At 35.7% G+C, this 20,070-nt stretch overlaps 1 protein-coding gene across 1 annotated transcript; it reads right to left on the reverse strand.

Annotated features, from left to right (window-relative positions):
* Positions 1–685: 685 nt before the first annotated feature.
* On the reverse strand, positions 686–19,504 carry DTHD1 (death domain containing 1). The gene is made up of 10 exons (XM_065633338.1): positions 19,234–19,504; positions 16,150–16,951; positions 15,323–15,647; positions 14,517–14,696; positions 13,352–13,596; positions 10,989–11,153; positions 9,707–9,996; positions 8,117–8,361; positions 1,572–1,629; positions 686–975 (listed from the first exon to the last, which is right to left on the reverse strand). The coding sequence occupies exons 1-10, from the start codon at positions 19,502–19,504 to the stop codon at positions 686–688; spliced, it is 2,871 nt and encodes a 956-aa protein (XP_065489410.1).
* Between the last annotated feature and the right edge of the window lie 566 nt (positions 19,505–20,070).

The following is a 20,070-nucleotide window of genomic DNA, read 5'->3' on the forward strand; positions in this document are numbered from 1 at the left end:
AAAGGAGAAATAATCCTTTTTCCAAATTTCATGGCAACCTTCAAAAGAAAAAAGTTACCGTGATAGATAAAAGTGTGGCAACAAATCCAGTAAATTCTGATTAGATATTCACATATGGTAACACTGAAATCTGCTATGATATTCACAAGGATAAAAAACATTCACTGAGAATATAAAAGTGAGGATTAATTACTAACAAACCTGAAAGTAAGAAGAAATTTCCCCTGTGCATCATAATGATCTATTATGCTTTTGTCTGAAGAATCTGTTAGCTGTTATTACTGGATGTAGAGTAATCCATATATCATGGAATGATTCATATGATTTTGATAAAGCATATTGAATAGTTCCTAGTGTTTAAAGTATGCAGAAATATGATTCTATGTCAACTGAGTATGGTATGTGCAAACAATTGAAGTCCTTAGAAACCTATGCAGACCAGTCTAGAATCCTTCATGTCTATGTTTTCAGTATCTCACTTCTCCACAGAATAAATGCTCACTTTTAGCAAGTAAGGACATTGCTATTATACTTTTCTTTAGTGAAGTAGGTTGCAATGTAACAAGTAAATAAGCAGTCTGATACCTGATTGGTATCCCTGTCACTTGTTCTTCCAAAAATATCACAGAACATTCACACCTTTCAACAAGAAGAGAAATTGGGCTGTTAGTTGCCAGTGATTCTGTCAAGTGAACACTTTATTTTGCCACTTAAACTGAAGTTCTTCTGAAAGATCACTTCTGCCACTCTTCCGCAAATAGCGAGACAGGAGCTGCTGTTTATCAGCCGACCTTGGAAGGGTCTTTTTCCAGCAGCAAAGCAGCTCATAGATCTGGTGTGTTAAATTATCAGGGCACTTCAGCTTAACAAGCTGAAGTATGCTTCGCCGAACAGGTAAGCACAATGCAAGTAATGATGTATTATCTTCTGCAAGCTCTTCTGCAAGCCAATATAGCAGGTTGTCCCACAGGGCCTCTGAAGGACAAAAAATAGTAAATTAAGAGCATTATTCTTCTGCTATGTAAATCTTTCTTTCTTTCGAAAAGCTTTCTAAACCTGGAGGCTCAGTGGGTGAACTCCTCAGCTGAATATGGTTTCGTTTTTATTTTAATATAAACAACATCAGTTCTTATTTCTAATGCAATTTTTGATAACTGTAGTGCGAAATGAAGTTAACTTAGTCAAGAGCAGATACAGCAATGGTCTATAAATTTGGGAACTGCATGGGGAATGCTAGCAATAAAATAAAAGGGTTCGGGTATGTCCTGTGACTAATACATCAGTTATCCTGGAGCTTTCCGGTACAGACTGAATCTCCTTATACAGAGAATTATATGCAGTTCAACTACCTCACCACAACATTTTCTTAGAAGAACGTTTGCATTTCCTGGTAAACAGATCACTTTTTTTTTTTTTCTTTTAATATCTTTTAACACATTAACTACTTGATTCCTGAATGTGGCATTTTAAAATGTCAGTTACAGCTGAAACAAATCTTGACATTTAAAAAAAACCTAGCAAACATAACTATTATTTATATTGATATTACTATTTTATGTTTGTGTTCTTACCTGATGAATCAGAAGAAATTATTTTTGTGCTTTGTGGACGGTTGATCATCTTTTCATGCTATCAAAGAAAATGTGTTGAGGAAAGAGAAATTACTAAAATGATTAAGGGATGAGGCATAGGATATGGGTGGATTGCAGTAAATCCGCATTTAAAATTCTACCTACATACAGGATTTGTGTCATTATTGAAAACCAGTTAACACCATCAGCAGGTAAAAAGCAGTATACACCTATCAAAATAATGAAACTAAGTCTATTTATGCCAGATGGATATTTATTGCATCTTATTAAAAAGTTTATAGTTTATGCAATTTTACAAACGTTTGATCAGCAGTATTATGTCATGACTGGTGAATAGAAACTGTATAGAAAATCCATATGGAACCTTCCTTTGTACATGAAACAGATTTTAATTTTGATTACTGCATTAACTTTGCCTTTCTCTCTCTGTGTTCTTACTACAATTGTGTGCATATCGTCCTATTTCAAGGAAAATAAGAGTTTCTAGGTATGCAGTAGCTGTTCTTAGGTCTATGAATCTGTACCTATAGTTATTCATTTTACATAGTTCAACTTTTGATTATAAATCACTAAAAATCATCAGAATTCAAAAGACAAGTTCCATTAGCAGGTACAGAGTTCTTCCTCTGAACGCTGGAGAGAAAGCAAAAATACTTTGTCCTTTTCTCCCTATGACTGAGAAAGAGGAAAGCCTTGTGGCCTTTATTTTTATTTCCTACTCCATATAGAACAAGAGATTACTTATATAAGCACTAAGCACAAGAAGAGATTAATTTTTATCGAATGAAGTTCAGCTCTTTTTTTTTTGTTAAAAGCTGTAATTTTCCTCGTCTTTTAGTGTTCATGTGACTTTCGTCACACATTCAGTCGTATTACCTGTCAATTTATGCACAGCTTTCCCTGTGAGACTTGCTCCAGGTTTATTCACTGAACTTGTTTTCTCCATTTGTGAATTAAGAGCATGAAACTCTGACTGGATAAATTATTTTATTCTTCCTGCTGGGCATACTGAGCCAGAGCCTTGCTGAGCTTATCTTAAATACATTCCTAATACAGACTTTATATATTGTTCATTATTTGCAGTGTTTCATATACATTGAGCTACATATCCAAAAGCTGAATACAACTGTTACCTCTTCACCTGTGGATTAAACACCTTTTCATGAGCCATCTCGGCCAGCAGTTTAAGTGTGCACAGGATGCACACTAGACACGCTGTGTGGCAGAGCAAAACCATCCTGGGCTGTACTCATCTGTACTCATCTGCAGATCTGTATCTGCCTTGTCTTGCCTCCTTCAACAGCCATTCAGTTACTGGGACATGCCCTACTGAGAATATAGCCTAACGTAGCTGAAAAGCCCTCAAAGGGAGTATAAAGCTCTTCCAGAAGGGGGCATTGTTTTTCTTCCAAGACAGCTTTCTCTAGCTTTGTTTAATTATGCTTTTATATTTAAACTTATTTTCATTCATTAATGAGAATTTAACACCTCAAAGGTCTGTATGAGATTTTCGAAATTATTGTAGATGAACTCAATTACCCACGCATTGCCTTTAACCTGAACCACTTTCTGCTACTTAACGTTAAAATAGTAGTAAAATGATAAGAATTGAGAACGAGTATTGTCTAGAAATAGTGCAATTATATACAATGCCTTAGATCTAAAACATTGAATCTGCGTTTAAAGATTAAATATCTGTGGTGAAGCACTAAATTCACCCACGGTTCAGCTGTGCTGGCATGTGGCCCCACTGTTCTGGCTGACAGCGTATGTAAAATACTCTCAGTGGGCAAAGCAGTTTTCTACTCTGGGAGACTCTTCAATTAGCTAAGCAACTGCCTTTCTGAAGCAGAGGATCACATGCTATTTTGTTGTTAGACAGTCATTAAACATAAAACGTCAGCAGAATAGTAATGTGATAATGATTGTATCTATTACAACAAACTCTTTTTGCAAAGCATTCTGATTTCAGCCAGTAACACTGAAGTACTCTGTCAAATGGCCCTCGCAGACATGACCAGACTCTAGTAGCATATCAAACAGGACAGACAGAAAAGGAGAAATTAACCTTTTAAACTCTTTAGCCCAGTTTCACGTAAATACAACTGCTTTGAAATCAGTAGAAATATCACTGATGTGCCCACACATACTTGACACCGGAAATTAATCCACTGTATTTAACCTGCATTGAAAATAACAGGTTTGATCAACCAGTGCTTTCTAATGCTGAGGAAATGAAAGCTCCATAAATAGTAATTGTTAGTGAAGATCAGCTTACTTCTGTAGAAATGTAGCATGTTTAAACTAATAACTGATGTGAATGATTCTAATTTTATCATCTCTCGGGGTGGGGGACGGAGGAGGGGAAGTGCCAAAACTTCATTTCATTTTGCTGAGAAAATTTCTATTGTTACTGGCAACACTGAGTGTTTGTGTTCTCATGTGTATTATAACTAATCTGCTAACGTGACTAAACTAATCTTAAGATATTTATTAACTCAACGAAGTAGTAGAAATGTAAATAGTCTTTGCTGTTCTTGCGCTGCATTTACTGCTGTTTTGAGGATTTTGTTCCCAAACCATGAAAAGTTCTCCCAGAATACTGGAAGGAAGGAAGTCCATCAACAATGCTACAACTTAGAGTTAACTAATTACTACATGAGAGCCTTACTGTGACAACTGAAATTCTGTAAGCAGCTGCGTTAGTGTGAGCAATACTATAAACAGCCCAGCGTTATCGATAGGTCAGATATGAACACTGAACATTATGTTTTGATATGTTTGTGAGATTTGTGGCAGCTTAATTGCTGTACTGTAGTAGCAGACATGATAGAAACTAGCAGAGTTGAAGGATCATTGTTTGGGTCTATATCTATGCACATGAGTGTGATCAGGCAGTTTTAGGTACTTTGGCAATATATATTAACAACATCAGCACATGAGTAATTATGGGCAGTGCCAGTCTTGGTTCACATTACATGAACATTAACACAAGACTTGTACTTTAATGAAGTGGTAAATAACAATTGCATTTGACAAATGGCTGGTATAGTTGTTTATATAACTGGTGAATTAAATTTCTTCATAACTGTGTTTTCTCATCCAGTTTTAACTATTTCCTTCCTTTTCTTGTACTCATTAGAAAGCCCACCTAGATGTGAAGATATATATGATTCAAAAATGTTGATCAGATCATGGACAGCAAAAACAGGATAGAAGTTCTTACGTTAATTTTTCTGTCAGTGCTTTCATCACTGTTAATAATTTTAGAACACCTAATAAGATATGGTAAGTAATTAGGATTTCCTTTTCATTGCTCTGGCATTTAATTGCATCTGGATCATTATGTTGAATTTATGGTTCTGTCTCTCTTCCAGACAATTTATTCTCTAGCTCAAACACATTTTTAGCTGCTGCAAAAATCATATGAAAAAGAGTTCACCTTCTGATTATTTTTGTATGTAAAATGTATGTTATTTTATGTTACTGGTTACACCTGCCACATGCCAATATCATTATTCTGACATCCCATGAAAGGGGATATAATAATTCCTTTTGCAGTTCCTCCATAATATTCATAAGTGTATACAGTGTTCCAACTTGTCAAAACTGCCTGCGGTGTTGTCATCAAGGTATTGTCTTCCTACCTAGAACCACTCCATGTTTCTGATCACCTTCTTTCTTTCCTTTTCTTCCAAATCCTCTTACTGAGTTGTGTGACCAGAACTGCAGAGTGCAGTCATGATGTGGATGCCTCATAGATATATGGTATAATCTTGTTTTCATTTTTGTTATCTAATAATTTGGGACATTCAGCTTATTTGCTGCTGAATGCTCTGGAAGTTTTCAGAGAGAAAAATGAGTAAAGATTTTTCTTTTCATGGTAATAGCTAATTTGGAGTCTATCAGTGCAAAATCAGATATGTATTATACTTCCATCCCAACAAAACACAGCCATTGGAATAATCTCCCCAGGGGAGTGGTGGATTCCCCAACATTTGTCACTTTTAAGATTCAGCTGGACAAGTGTGCTGGACCGTCTTGTCTAGACCATGCTTTGCCAAGAAAGTTTGGACCAGATGATCCTTGTGGTCCCTTCCAACCTGTTATTCTATGAGTCATACTCTGTGACTCTTGACAGACAGCTTTAGTACTCTGAATATTTTGTACTGTCATCACACTTAACACTTAATTATTCAAAAGTTTCTGATGAATATGTTAGCATGGATCTATGTGGGACTTTATTGCTAATCATCTTCGTTTGAGAAAATCAAAGAGAATATTTTTTGCTCTTAAAATTTCTGTGAGTTGGTTCAGTATGGAATTCAAGCTTTACTTGGCTGGAAGAAGGTATGAACAACAAAACAGAGAACAAGATTGTAACTTTGTGTTAATGAATGTTACATACCAATAGACAGTGTTATGGGTGAAACTACCATTTACCTTGTGTATTTATATACTGATAGTATTTGTTGTATTTATGTATGTATATGTTGTATTTAATTTACTAATTATTCACTAAAGTCAAATAGTTAGCTTTTATAATTTTTCCAAAAGATGGCAACTAAACTAGCTAAATTATTGAGGAATATTTCTTCTCTATTAAAAAACCTGACTTTACCAATTTTAAATTATTACTCTGGATGGATGGAAGATGGATCAAAAAGTAGGAGGGTTCACCAACTATAGCAAAGCATAACATTTTGTGTACTAAGATGACTTGTAACGTAAGGGAAGATGTTATTTTGATGCTTCATTCTATAGAGAGGTATTTTATTCTGTGCGAGACAGAAAATACAAATCACATAATGAAAAAGCTTTCAATATGCAAATGTTTTCAAACATTTCAGTCACTTTTTTTTTTCCTAATGAAGATTATGACTCCTTTGAAATGCTCCTCCAGAAGCAAAAGAAAAATTATTTTTGAGATGCTTCAACACTGATTTTCTGAAGTGATATAATAACACTGTCTCTCTAAGCAGACTCTTTGTACATCAAACTGTGGTCCTCTGCGATTGAACTGATTCAGTTGAAAGTATAGATGTAGAAAAGCTATTCTCAAAAGTTATCACCATTCCTGAGGTTTGACTTCATTTCTAATTTCTAATTTACCAGCAATTATCATATTATACAGTTCCTCTGTTTATTTCCATCTAAATTAGTAGGTTGCCTGGGTGCTACTGTGTGCTTACATATATTATATATTCCTATACATTTATAAAGACTGGCCAGACTTCAAGATCTAAGCCACATTGGGAAAGAGGAAACACGGCCTTAAATTTAGTAGGAGAAAAGGAGTAGTCAGAATTATTTGTTTTGAAAAGTCTAAATAGAACATTTAAGGACTAATATGTATAGCAGTAGACCATATATGCCAAGCCAAATCTAAGATACTTGGTAATTATCTTTGTGGTTTAGTACAAATGCAGTTCAGTCCTTTCAATTTTATTCTTATTATGCAGTAAGATTAAACAAAAAGCAACAATGGGATGGAAGCTAGGCACGTGGGTGGAAGAAAAGTGATGCTAAGGGTGTAACACAGATTGTTGGGTTTTTGGTGGGTTTTGTTTGTTTGTTTTATTTTTTTTTAATTATCTCACTTGACGTCAAGAGTTTGTATTTCCCACTCTGTGAACACTGCCCATGGGATGCTAGCCCTGTGAAAAAGCCAAGTGCTTGAAAGCATGTGATTCTCTGAAGAAAACTTACATTTTATATGGAGTTAGTCACTAAAAGATCTGTCTTTAAAATCTTCTGCACTTAACTGTTCTTAATTCTTAATTTTTACTTGGCAGAGTGGAGATGAGAGAGAAATAAAGAGCTATACTTATGAAACAAAAGATGTATATGCAGGTGATAGCTTAAGGAAAAGTGAAGTTAAGTGAATTTAAAAAAAAGATACTACTGCTTGTCACCAGAGATTTAGACCAAGTGTTACTGTACATATTTTGATATTAAAATGTATGCAAATTTGATAACAGTAGTCTAGCAGCAGCATTTTGTACAATATAGGGTGCTCATACCTAAGCTCCTTGAAAAGATTACAATGAGATTTCATTGCAGGAATATTAATTTATGTTGGAATAGTTGTCGCCGGAGATCAAGACAATTGGCCATGTGGCTGTATTGAAGACGCTTATCAGGCATGATAGGAGAAAGAGTTTACATGAACCATTTAATGGTCCTACTATTTGCGATTCCCAAAACAAAGATATAAGAAGTATATAACTAAAACTTGAGTAATAATTTCTTAGGGCCATACCATTTGGGGAGAGCAAATGTGTGAAAAACTACTGCTAAACTTTTTTTTTTTTTCCCCATGCTTGTGCTTGGGTGAGGGTCCCTCTCACCTGCTGAGAGAAATTATGAGGGTTTTTGTACATTGCTGATGGACCAGAACTGCTCCATCAGTGAGTCCTGTGTGTATCTGTGTAGCAAAAATCATACCAAGATCCTTTTGCCTAATAAACATGTGGTAAGGGAAAAAGAGAAAAGTCTCTAACATTATCAAATGAGAAACCCACCTTTGGTAACGTTAGTGCTAATTTACACAGTGGAGACTGGTGTTGATATTCACCACATAGCAAGGTTTGTTCCCATTTCTTGGTTATCATCTCTCTGGTAATTTTATAAAACACTGCTGTTCCTTTGTAATGAGGTGAGCTGTGGTTACCGTATTCATCCACTTCTTTAATTTGAAGATCCAGCCTAGGTTTTCTTTGTGAATGAAAAATCAGCCTGTAGACTTCTGCAAAATCTTTTCCATTCTCTGCAGTTCATACAAAAAACAAACCACAAAAAGCACCATGCACACAAAAGCAAAAAACCAAAAAATTATACCGTATTTAAATGTGTAACATCTAAAATAATTCATTAGGGTGAGTCAAATAGAGCTAATCACATAACATTCAGTTGTTCTTTATCATTACTATTACTTTATATTGAACATCTGAGGTTCAAACATTTCTGCCAGGCTGCTTCAGTAGTTGAAATGTCTTCATAATTAGCTGTCTTAGCCTCTGAATTGTTGGCATAAAGAACAAGTTGTGGAGGCTGTGCTACAAGTTGAAAAGTAAGGAGGGGGAGATAGAAGGGGATAAATTACGTAACACAGAGAGAAACAAAAGTAAAATGGTGTTGTGAAAGGAATTAGAAGTACATACTTTCTGGTTATTTAGGATGGATGTCTATCTGTAACAAAATGAATGGGGGCAGGGAAGTAGGTACATTTTTAGGATTTGTAATTCCGTTTTAATTGATACATCTATAACATTACTCCTTACATAGATAAGCAGGCATTCCTTAGCGGCTGGAGGCTTCTCTTTTTGAAGAATAATCCTTTCTTTAGGGTAAACAGAGTTTTCAATGGGAGAGTTTATGTATAAAATGTTCGGAGGGCCCAATATATATTCATTCTTTACAAAACTGACAGAAGACAATATATATAATTTTATGTGAAATTTTTTCTGAGGCTTCTTACCTCTCTTTAAGCAAATCTCTGAATAGTGGCAGCCACTGCATGGAATTTCTGAGGCTGCTAATAGAAACGGCCTAACAGCTCTCATCACCTCAATTCATAGTGCAACTCACAAAACCCAATATTTTGCCCTGGATTGCAGCATTTAGTCTGACTTTAAGTGAATTTCGACAGATGAAATAGCAGACAGTTTCTCTTTTGTTTGGAATCTGTTTAATACCTATCAAGTGTCCCGTTTAATTCCTATCAAATCTTCTTTATATCAAAACCCCTTTGATGGAATCCTGTCCTTTTGAAATGTAAGATGAAATACCAGCAGTTTCTGAGGGAACGGGTTGCACAGAGTGGCAGAGGTTGGAAGAGATCTCTGACGATCAGCTTGTCCAACCCCCATGGTCAAGCAAGGTCATCTAGAGCAGGTTGCTCAGGATCTTTTTCATGTAATACACTTTATTTTTCAGTTAGAGCTGTTTCCCATGTAGTTCCATGCACCTATCATTTACAAGAAGTAAAACACTGAAATAACTAAACGTGCTATGACTAACCACAATCTACTAATGCTTGCATATGGTATTTCTGAACAGCTGAGGTGATTGATAATGTTCATCCAGATGCATGTATTAATTAATTACCTTACCTGAAGCAAAAATATTGCCTCTAAATCTAAAATGAATCTGCTCTCCTTCTCTTAATGAGAACTGCTGTGTAGGTTCTGGGGGTCCAAAGTAGCCCTCCTCATGGAGATTTTGAAGTTCCCAGGTCAATTCTTTGGATGCAGATAGCAAAACTACTATTTTATATGGGTTTTCTGTTTTCTGATACAGTATCACATTAGCCATTGTGCTATAAACAGCTTCTTCCAGAGCCTGAGCAAAGAGGAGAAGATACGTGTTTTCCAGGAGGAACGAAAGGCGAATAACAACAAAGCTGTATTAAGAAAAAAAAAAAAAAAGTCAATAAAATGAATAGCTCTCTCTTAAATAATTTTATCAACTGCTCACAATTTATTATGCAAAATAATAAAGAGCACTCCTGTCCCTGCATATGACAACCCCACAGTTCACACCATGTGTCTGAGGACATTGTCCAGTCTCTTCTTGAACACTGTCAGGCCTGGGGCTGTGACACCTCCCTGGGGAGCCTGTTCCAGTGCTTCACCACCCTCTGGGGAAGAACCTTTTCCTAATGTCCAACCTAAACCTCCCCTGGCACATCTTCCTGCCATTTCCTTGGGTTCTGTCACTGGTCACTAAAGAGAAGAGTTCAGCGCCTGCCTTTCCTCCTCCCCTTGTGAGGAAGCTGTAGACCATGATGAGGTCTTCCCTCAGTCTCCTACAGGCTGAAAAAAACCAAGAGACTTTAGCCGCTCCTCATACGGCTTCCTCTCCAAACCCTTCACCAACTTGGCAGCCCTCTTCCAGACACTCTTCAGTAGCTTTATATCTTCTTTTACACTGTGGCACCCAGAAGTGCACACAGTGCTCCAGGTGAGGCTGCATCCAGCCTGGCCTTGACTTTTTCCAGGATGGGGCATCTAGTGCCTCTCATACAAATTTTAGATTAAAATAAGATAATATTTCCTAATGAGAAATTAAAAAAAAAATGTTTTTTTCAGTACTAAATCCCAGCTAAATTCCATTTTCAAATAAAGATTAATATTTGCATTTCCTGTTTCAAGTTTTGTTTATGTTACATTGTGTACAGCCTACAGATGAAAAAATATTTTTAAAAAATTATATTTTCTGTAATTATGAATAACAAATCTAAATTATCTTATACTTTGAAGTGGAATAAAGAGACGCCGGCAAGTTAACAATGAATAGTGGATTATTTCTTAACTCTACTAATTTCCATTGATCCATATATTTGGAAGTAAATATTTTAGTAAATAAAATTTTATTAAATTATTAATACATTACCTTTCTAAATGCTCATTTAGTTCAAATGATACAAGCCCATTCCGTGCATTCTGGATAATAACATCATCAAACACCTTCCACCCCTCTTCTTTGTTTCTGTGACCTAATAATTTCAAAGTATCACTGATATTCTCCCCATTTTTTCTCACAGAAGCACTCACAGCCCTGTAAAGCCAAGGAATCATAGGAAAAAATGTAATGAAAAATGTACCCTGCAGAAAGAGTATGCTTGCTTTTCTAGCTCTGCTTTACCTTCTGCTTTGCTTGATAACTACATGTGTTTTTCCCACCTTGCTGAAAATCTGCATCTAGAACTATACTCCAGAGTATGGAAGTGATATAATTGTTAAGAGATCTTTTTTTTTTCCAGTTCTCCAGAAAATGTTTTAAAAAAGGAAAAAGAACAGTTTCTATCTAAATTAATCTAGTTTAATCTGTCATTTAATATCATGCACAGTGATGATTATGGATTGGTTTTAAGTCATTAACCAGTATTTACATTCTCTAGAATCAGATATCTAGGCAAAACCAACAAACTAGCAGAGACCTTTTCATCCAGAAGAAAATATTGCTCAATAACCACAAAGGAATTTAGAAAATAAGACAAGACTGCTACTCATTATCTGTTTCAACAAAGAAAATAAAAGTAGCTTCTCTTCAAATCAGGTGATTACTTTGATATCACATTCATAATCAAGCAACTGTGACATGGCATGCTCTGGCTAATTATACTAATAAATGAAACATGAGGTTTTCAGTTGGTTGGGGTTTTTATTGTCTGTGTTTATTTGGTTGGGTTTGGTTTTTGTTGTTGTTTTGGTTTGGTTTTTGTTTGTTTGTTTGTTTGTTTCTTACAGAAAAGCCGATAACTTTGGCACACACCTCTGCTTGCCTGTTTTTTAAAACTGGATGTGAATAACCCATTCACCTCAAATGCGCACCCTGTGAACAATCCAAAAAAGAAAATACACTAGGCAAGACAGCCTAAGCATTTCTCAAGCATACAACCTCAGCCTACATGCAAATACAAGAAAATGTTGGCATTGTTTCCTAAGGAATTCATACAGAAATAAGTAACCAAGCCAGGTTTTTTTCGTGGATGTGTTTTGACTGAGAATCTAAAGTGACATTTAGACTGGTATTAAGAACACAGATGCCACGAGGGTACTACCATACAATAAAATGCTTCTGGCACAGGAAATGAAATTTGAATCTCCTATAAACTTGTATGGGCACTGTTCCCAAATCTGAAGTTTGTGATAAACGTGGATTTATAGTCTAAGAGAGCAGTGTGAATGTAAGCTCTTCAAAACATTATTTGAGTTTTTCAGAAATTGAAAGTTAGAATATCGTCTGACTTCTCCATCTGTACCTTGCCTATTTTCAAGTTAATAATAATCTTGGCATGTAGATGAATTTTGAAAAAGCTAATGTTTAGCACAGTAGAAATAAGCTAACTCTTTAATGATCTAAAGAAGTACTTCACAGCTGACTCTTGCCCCAAGCTAGTCCCTACCAAGAAATCTCAGTAAGCTTTTCTGAACCTGGATTTACCCATGGTGACAGAATGATGACAACAATCAAATGGTAAGTTCGGATTGATTTTTTTTTCCTGCGTGAGATGGTAAAAACACCATTTCTTGTGCTGTCAAAATAGATAAGGTCAGCTTTGACCATTTTTTCCACCAAAAAGTTTTATCACTCTCCTGATGTTCACGATGGATAAATTTTAATGCACTGCCAGTTAACAACTGAAATGTAGAGATTTTTTCAGGTGCCCTCATGTTTTAATGATTTTTAAGACATTCCAAAAGGTCTAAGTTTGAGAGATTTTGTAGGGAGTGCTCTAGAATAATCTGGGCCTTTACCTAATGCGCAGTTGCCACAAAACTGACTTACTCCAAATCATTGTGTCAGAAATTTTCACTCAGGTAGCTATTGGAATGTGTAGAGATCAGAAAATTCAAAGGCCAGGGCAGCCAAACCACCGACTGGTAAAATAATAATCACAGCAGCTTTGAGATGTGGTTATTCTCTATGTTCAATGTTTGGCTTTGGTGAAAATGGCTGAACATTTCTTGCTGAAAAAAACTAATGCATTTTTCATCCTGACTCCTGCTAGAAATATAGTGGCCATCGTATTTAAAGTTTATACATCAAATGTTATGTGACTTTCCTGATGAAGCTATAACATAAGAATTGTAGGGATTTGCTCTAGTGTTTCTAACAATGTTTCTAAGTATAGCAGACCGTATTAAAGAACTAACACATTTTTAATACAAAAAAGTATTCATCAGCAACTGTTGAAATGAATTAATTTCAATGTTTAGAAAATGCTGAATTAGTAGCGAAGTTGTTCTTACCAAGAATGGTATGCCGTAGCAACCCTCTTTACTGTAGCACTAATGGCTCTTGTATGTTCTGTCTCATCTCCTTGCCTTTTTTTTTCTGGGTTTGGAGGACAGGGTAGAGTAATAGTGACAGAGCTGTTAAATGTTTGGGCTGAAGGGTGCTGGACATAAACCAGTGCACTAGTAGATACCACTGAGTGGTACATATCGTGTCTTGCTTTCAATGTCGAAACCAACGATGGTTCAATCGGCTGAACCTAAATATGGGAAGCAATTGTACAATTAATTTACAAATGAATAAACCTTCTCTTACATGCCTGTGTTTTTTTGTTTGTTTTTGTTTGGTTGGTTGGTTTGAGGTTTTTTGTTTTGTTTTGGTTTTGGTGGTTTGATTTTGTTGCTTGTTTTGGGGTTTTTTGTAATAAATTTATTTATCTTTTGGAATCAGATTAGACTATTACAGAAGTTTTAGGCTCTTCTCTGTAACCCAGGAATAACCCTACCAATGTGTCAGCACTTTATACAATGGACAACCAACTGCTTAAATGTCATAAAAAAATGGAACCTTTACTGACTAAAATATTGTGATTGTTTTGTTCCTGCTTTGTTCCTGAGCTGCCTCAGAGTTTGATAATTTTCTAAGGTTTTACAAATCTCTTTTGTTTGGGATTTTTTTTTCACTGTTAATTTTAGATTGTCTACCTCAGAATCAGTGTTTTTATAAAGGAAGGGGGAAACACATGATAACTGAAGCAAACTTTTGAGATTATTCTCACCCTAAAACTAAGAGATTACAAATCCTTCTGTTGCACTGCCTGGTACAAATGATGGAGGTCAGGAGAGGAAAAATTGTTCCATTAACTTAAACACTGGGTGAAACAGTTGAAGTTTGGAGTTGATGCTTATGTCATTATTGAAAACGACTGAATTTTCTTATGTTTAAAAAAACAAAGTTAGATGGTTCTTCCTTTTGGCTAGACATATCGTTGTCTACTGACAACACTGTGGTTTCAACAAAGTTGACAGGAAACCTTTGCTGTGTGTACAGGATGTGGAGCTGCAATCACTTTTCACTTCTAATAGTGGAACAGGTTGCCCTTTAACATTATTGGCACCCTTGCTTCAGAATTGATCAGAGAACAACTTCTGGAACAAGTATTGAGTATTTCAAGCTCACCTTTAACTGCATAGGTGCTGGAGAATTGAATGTTCCTGGATGGTAATAGAAAGAGATTCTAGAATCCATGCTCAGTTTTTGTGAGAGTCCTACTTTTGGAACAGTAAATGTTTCTTTTTTTAAGCATGACAACACAGAAAAAACACCCAGCTGATAAACTTTCACTTCCGCAAATGTTTCCTGCACAAGGAGAATGTGGGGTTAGAGTACATTGGAGGGAAAAGAAACTGAATTCCACAGTGGATTAGCAGTTTGAGAAGGCAACATTATTTCTAGAGCAAGGTGTGAAATGAAAATAAATTGACTATTATTGCCACCTGGATGCCCAGTTATCTGGTGATCTCTAGTCATCATGTGATGTCATTAATATTCCAGTGCTAGATTGGGGTGAAATGAAATGAGTTGGTAAAGTGGGTGATGAATCTGGACCAAGGCAATTCTTCTGCAGTTAAAAAGCCCCAAACATCCTGTGTTTCTCTGAGGTGGAGTCTGGACTGTTACACACAGAATTGTCTTAGTTCTCTGTGATCTGAATGCAAAATAATTACCCTTAAATTTTACTTTTATCAAATAATGCAATTTGCAAAAATCATGAACCATTACTCAATCATAATCATTGTGGGATCAAGCACTTGCCTAGGTTTTAAATAGAATTATTTGCTGAGAAAGTAGGAAAAGTTCAATTTAACCTCACGTAGTGGGCAATGCGGCTTAATAATGGAAAACTTTGCTTGTATAACTCAACAGAAGCTTAACTGGGAACCTGGAATGATGTTTTTACGATGCTCAGATAAGAGGTTACCCACCTTATGATTTCCTTGGTATCCCTCCAAAGAAATAGGAGTTAAGTAGTTTGATTGAAAGTTCACATCAGTCACCTTCACCATAATCTCTCGATAATTTCCTCTGAAGTGTGAAGTGAATGGAATTGCAATGTTGATAGGGAAAGGGATTGTTGTCTCATAATCAGAGCATTCAATACTGATGACATTGCTGACCAGCTCCTCAGAATCATCCACCACCAAGGAACTAGTGTCATTGACTATCTTACACTTCAGATTCTCCAAAGCACTTGCAGGGGCTTTAATAAAACAAGCTACTTCATTCTTACCACTGTCTTCCACTAGAAATCTGGAGAAAAAGAACATAATATGTAACTCTTTGTGTTTTGGGTGGGGTGATGTCTTGTATTTTTAATTAAACACTATGATATAATAATGTGCTACATTGTAGCATAAGCAGATAATGCATAAAAATATATGTTTATGAGTAGAAGGGAAAATAAGGAAAATTATTATGTTTAGCTTGTTTCAGAACAGTTTACAAATGATTATAAAACTGACTTACTGGTGTCCTTTCCTACTGATTTCTGACAATTTGAGAATTGACTGTCCATGACTCAGACCCTCTCTGGCATTAAAAAAAAAAAATGCAATCAAATAGTAATTTACAGTTTACTTTAGACCAAATGGAAGATCTTTGTTGCACATGCTTAAGCTGTAAACTGCTATTATGTTAATGCCCAGCAGCTGTTCAATACATGCATATTGAGTTTCTAGGCCCACAGATGTTTATATGTATGTTAATAAGTGATAATTGTGTACGTCTGTTCCTAAAAAGAGTACGTGCTTACTCTTTGTTCCTCCAGTGTCTAGATTTTTGTACTTCTGAATCATTCATAGGATACACAGCAGTAAGATCACATCTTTGTGCTGCAGATGTGAAGGTAATTAGATCCTTCCTACAAATCTCATTATGTGTTTCCATTTTACTGTCTTCCATTGTTCTTCCATGTTCTTCACTTTCTACCAATTTTGAAGATTCTTTGACTACTGTCTTTTTTATCTGTTCAAAATTATTTGTGACAGTTCTATCGTAAATATCTTTCAATGTCCCAGATAGAATGCCTTCGCCACTGCTTGTACAAGCACTTTGAAAAGCCTGTTCTGCAGAGTTTTCAGTAACAGAGCTGCTTCCATGAGGTTTATATTTTCTGTTGCAATCTTTTTTCTCTATGACAGAGTTTGTTAGTAGCCTGTGGTCACCATTTTCCTTTTTCATTAGAGATTCCCTCCTAACGTCCTGTTCTTGAGCAGATACACCTGCAGCTAATGATGCAACAATGTCCTTTTCTGCAGTTTCAGTTTCTGTTGGGTGGAATTGATTAACATTCTGACTTTCTATCTTGTTCAGGGAAGGAGTTCTTAGGGGTTGCTGACTGGGACTGGAAGATCTTTGCACAGACTCTGTTGCTTCTTCTTCAGGATAACACACATCTCTTTCTCTAGAAGCATTTTGAGCAGTCTGCATCAGAGAATCATCATCTTGTCTGCAGCTAGCAACATAAAGTTTATTTTCTGCCTCTTGAAGGTGTGAGACTGTATTTATCAAATAATTCTTCGCTTTCTGCAGACAATCTATAATTGCATTGTGCTCTGAGGAAAAAAAAAAATCCGTAATGAACCAAATTTTGCTATGAAAAGCAAGCCAAAATTGTGAAAACTTATACAAATGCTGAATGAATTCCACCTAATTCCATAGTGCCATACAATACATGATGAACAATGTATTTCGTGGCTTCCATTTCATATTTTTGCATTTATTTCTATTCAATTTAAGTAAATTTCTGAAGAATTGACTATGGACAAGTACATTTGTGTATCTGTTCAAGTACAACTGTGTATTTGTTAAAGTACTACTCTGGTAAATCTAGTGAACACTTTTCTAGTGATCAGACACTAGCTAAATTCTGACAATCTATCTAAAACATGGAATTGGCAAATAATAGCCAAATCAATTTGAGAAGAGGTTTAAAACTAAACATTAATTTTTTATATATATATATATATCTCCTAAAATTGAATCCTGCAAAATTCTAATACATGAGTCTTTAACAAAGCTGTTATACATGGGCTCAATCTTAAACATGCTTAGCAGCTTTGACTTTTTATGATGGAGAACAGAGGATAACACAAAACCACCAGCATGTGTTCAATACTGAAGTTCAGCAGTTTGTAGCATCCAGTTGTAGGAATGATGAAGGTTGCTCTTGCATATAACTAAAAATGCTTGGTGAAGAAGGAAACAGAAAAAGAACACAATCACTATGTGACATCCATGTAAGATTTTATTTTTAGCTTATTAATTTTTGATTCCTCTTTTTTCTTAACACCTTTTCTTAGAAATCCTTCTAGATGTCCTCTTAAGGATTTCAGATATATTACTTTCAGCTCTCCCCTCACCTTACGCTGTCAGTCTCTGTAACAGGAACTGTGTTTTCGTTAGTTACACATATTGCAAACCTCTTGGAAAATGTTTTGCATATTTCCATTTGCTGCATGAGATCCTGGAAAACTTTGTTTTTCAGGCTAAATCCAGTCAAAGTCAATACAAATAAGAATATTATACAGAATGAAACACAGTATGGTGTGCTCTCCACTCATAACGGATAGAGACACACAAGGGAAGGACAATAGAAAAGGCTGATTCAAGTCTTATGGGAAACCAGTGGCTTACATTCACCTTTTTTCAACAATATCGTATGAGGTAAATCAATAAGTCAAGGTTTTCAACTTGGAAAATAGTTTCATTGAGTAGGAATGTCATCAAACACCAATGTGTGATGTTACATGATCTCTAAAATGTTTGTTCTAAGGTACTGCTGTTTTTATACAGCTACTTTTACAGTAGTGAAGAAGAACTTCTAAATAGTTTATCAGGGCTGACAAATAAAACAAAAGGATTGGAAATAACATAGCTTCTTTTGCATGAGCGGTTTTTAAAGATCACTTCCCAGTCTCACTGAAAGGCAAAAATGCCAAAATTAATCTGTTTCCTCCCTGGATTTTGCATTCTCTAAACAGAACAAAAAAACCCCCAAACACATCATACAGCTCTTGAAACTTGCCTAAAATTAAATTTGAAGATAACAGGGTCATTCAAAACAATGGCATTCTCCTATGCTGTGAATGTGACTTTTCTAATACTGCAAGTGCTTAAAGCCAAACAAAGACATGGCCTTATAACTCTACACTACCCTATGGTGTTGCATGAAAATACACTTTTGGCATTCTGTTACGAGGTTAACCTTGAAATAAGCCTTCTTTTGTGTTACTCCCTGCCACCATTGCTTTTCTAACACTTTGCTTTTTGTGCTTTTTTGATGTTCGATAACACAACAAGGGGAAAAGGTGGTGGTTTTGGTTTTTGCCTTTATTTCTCACTATCCAAATCTGTTTCAATCATCAGTAAATTAAATTATTTTTTTACCCTAAGTCAAATCCATTTTGCCCATGATGGTAAGTGATTTCCCTCTCTTTATACTGAGCCAGGAGGTTTTCCATCTTATTTTCTCTTCCTGCCCTGTTGAGGAGGGAGAGTATGTTGCTGGGTGGACATCTGGTGTCTGACCAAGATAGACCCACCGAAGTATAATATACATAGAACTTTGAAACAATTCTGCTTATTTAATTTCATTTATATATATATTTTTAAATAATGAGAATTATGAGTCTCATATTGAATCTCATGTAATAGACTCAAAAATAGTGTGATATAACAGTTGAAATATTAATTAATTTGGTCTAATGAATGACTAAACACTGAAATACTAACAAATTAAAACTAAGGTTCCCCAGCATCATCACACAGCACAACTTAGCTTAGCATCCAATATACCCAGTTCACTCTGTCTACAGGTAAGTCCCTCCATACTTGCCTGGACTTGTGTTCAGTTCCTTGTGTTTCTCATGGAGAGCACTCAGCAAGTGGCAGGTATCTTTAATACTTTCCATAACATTCTTCAGCTGCTGGCTGAGAGATCCGCTCAGCTCTTTTGTTAAACACATCAGTCTAAGTACATAGTCCACTATAACTTCATTTTCCAGATCACTTTTCAGAAGCGCATCTCTCACTAGCAAGTTCAGGTGCCAGATTTTTTCCAGGAGTTGGCCTGATTTGCCTGCAGGTGTAATCTTACCTTCAGCCATTTCTATTTTATGTTCAGAGTATACTGCTACAATTCTTTTTTCTGCCCAAACACTTCCACAAGGTGTTGTCCTTGGTTCAGACTACACCACTATTTAGTGTTTGTAGCCTAAACAGTGTTTAAAATGTTCTGTATTCCACACACACTGACAAATCAAACTCTAGATCAGAAACTCTGAGTTGATGTTGACTATTAAAAAGTTACTAGGTGATAGAAAGGCGTGGCTGTCCTGTAACTACGTGCAAGGATTGCTAAGGAAGGCCAATGTAACCATGAACTTTTAGGGAACATTATGTGACTAAGTTATGTTGAAGTGACTTAAATTTCAGGAGCTCTGAGCAATTTCTCACTGCAATTGCTGTAAATTATCAGTACGTATGAAAACAATCTAAATCGTGAATTCGTATTTTACAGTCACCAACAACAAGGAAGAGTTTTCATTGCAAGCTAACATTAAATGCAGTAAGTCGTTTGACACCATTTTGTGACAACTGTATTTCATTTGTTGTTCAGAGACATCAAATAGGTGGGACAGGTCCAAGGTACTGTGCAGTCTGGATGATGTAT

Source organism: Caloenas nicobarica, chromosome 4, assembly GCF_036013445.1.
Source record: "Caloenas nicobarica isolate bCalNic1 chromosome 4, bCalNic1.hap1, whole genome shotgun sequence".
NCBI classification, from domain to species: Eukaryota; Metazoa; Chordata; class Aves; order Columbiformes; family Columbidae; genus Caloenas; species Caloenas nicobarica.

Excerpts from the sequence above, each read along its gene's own strand:
- DTHD1 (XM_065633338.1), bottom strand. The coding sequence starts at position 19,504 with ATGGCTGAAGGTAAGATTACACCTGCAGGCAAATCAGGCCAACTCCTG. Across the intron at positions 11,154-13,351 it reads GCTACGGCATACCATTCTTG|GGCTGTGAGTGCTTCTGTGA; the intron begins GTAAGAACAACT and ends TTGGCTTTACAG. Across the intron at positions 9,997-10,988 it reads CTAAATGAGCATTTAGAAAG|CTTTGTTGTTATTCGCCTTT; the intron begins GTAATGTATTAA and ends TTCTTAATACAG.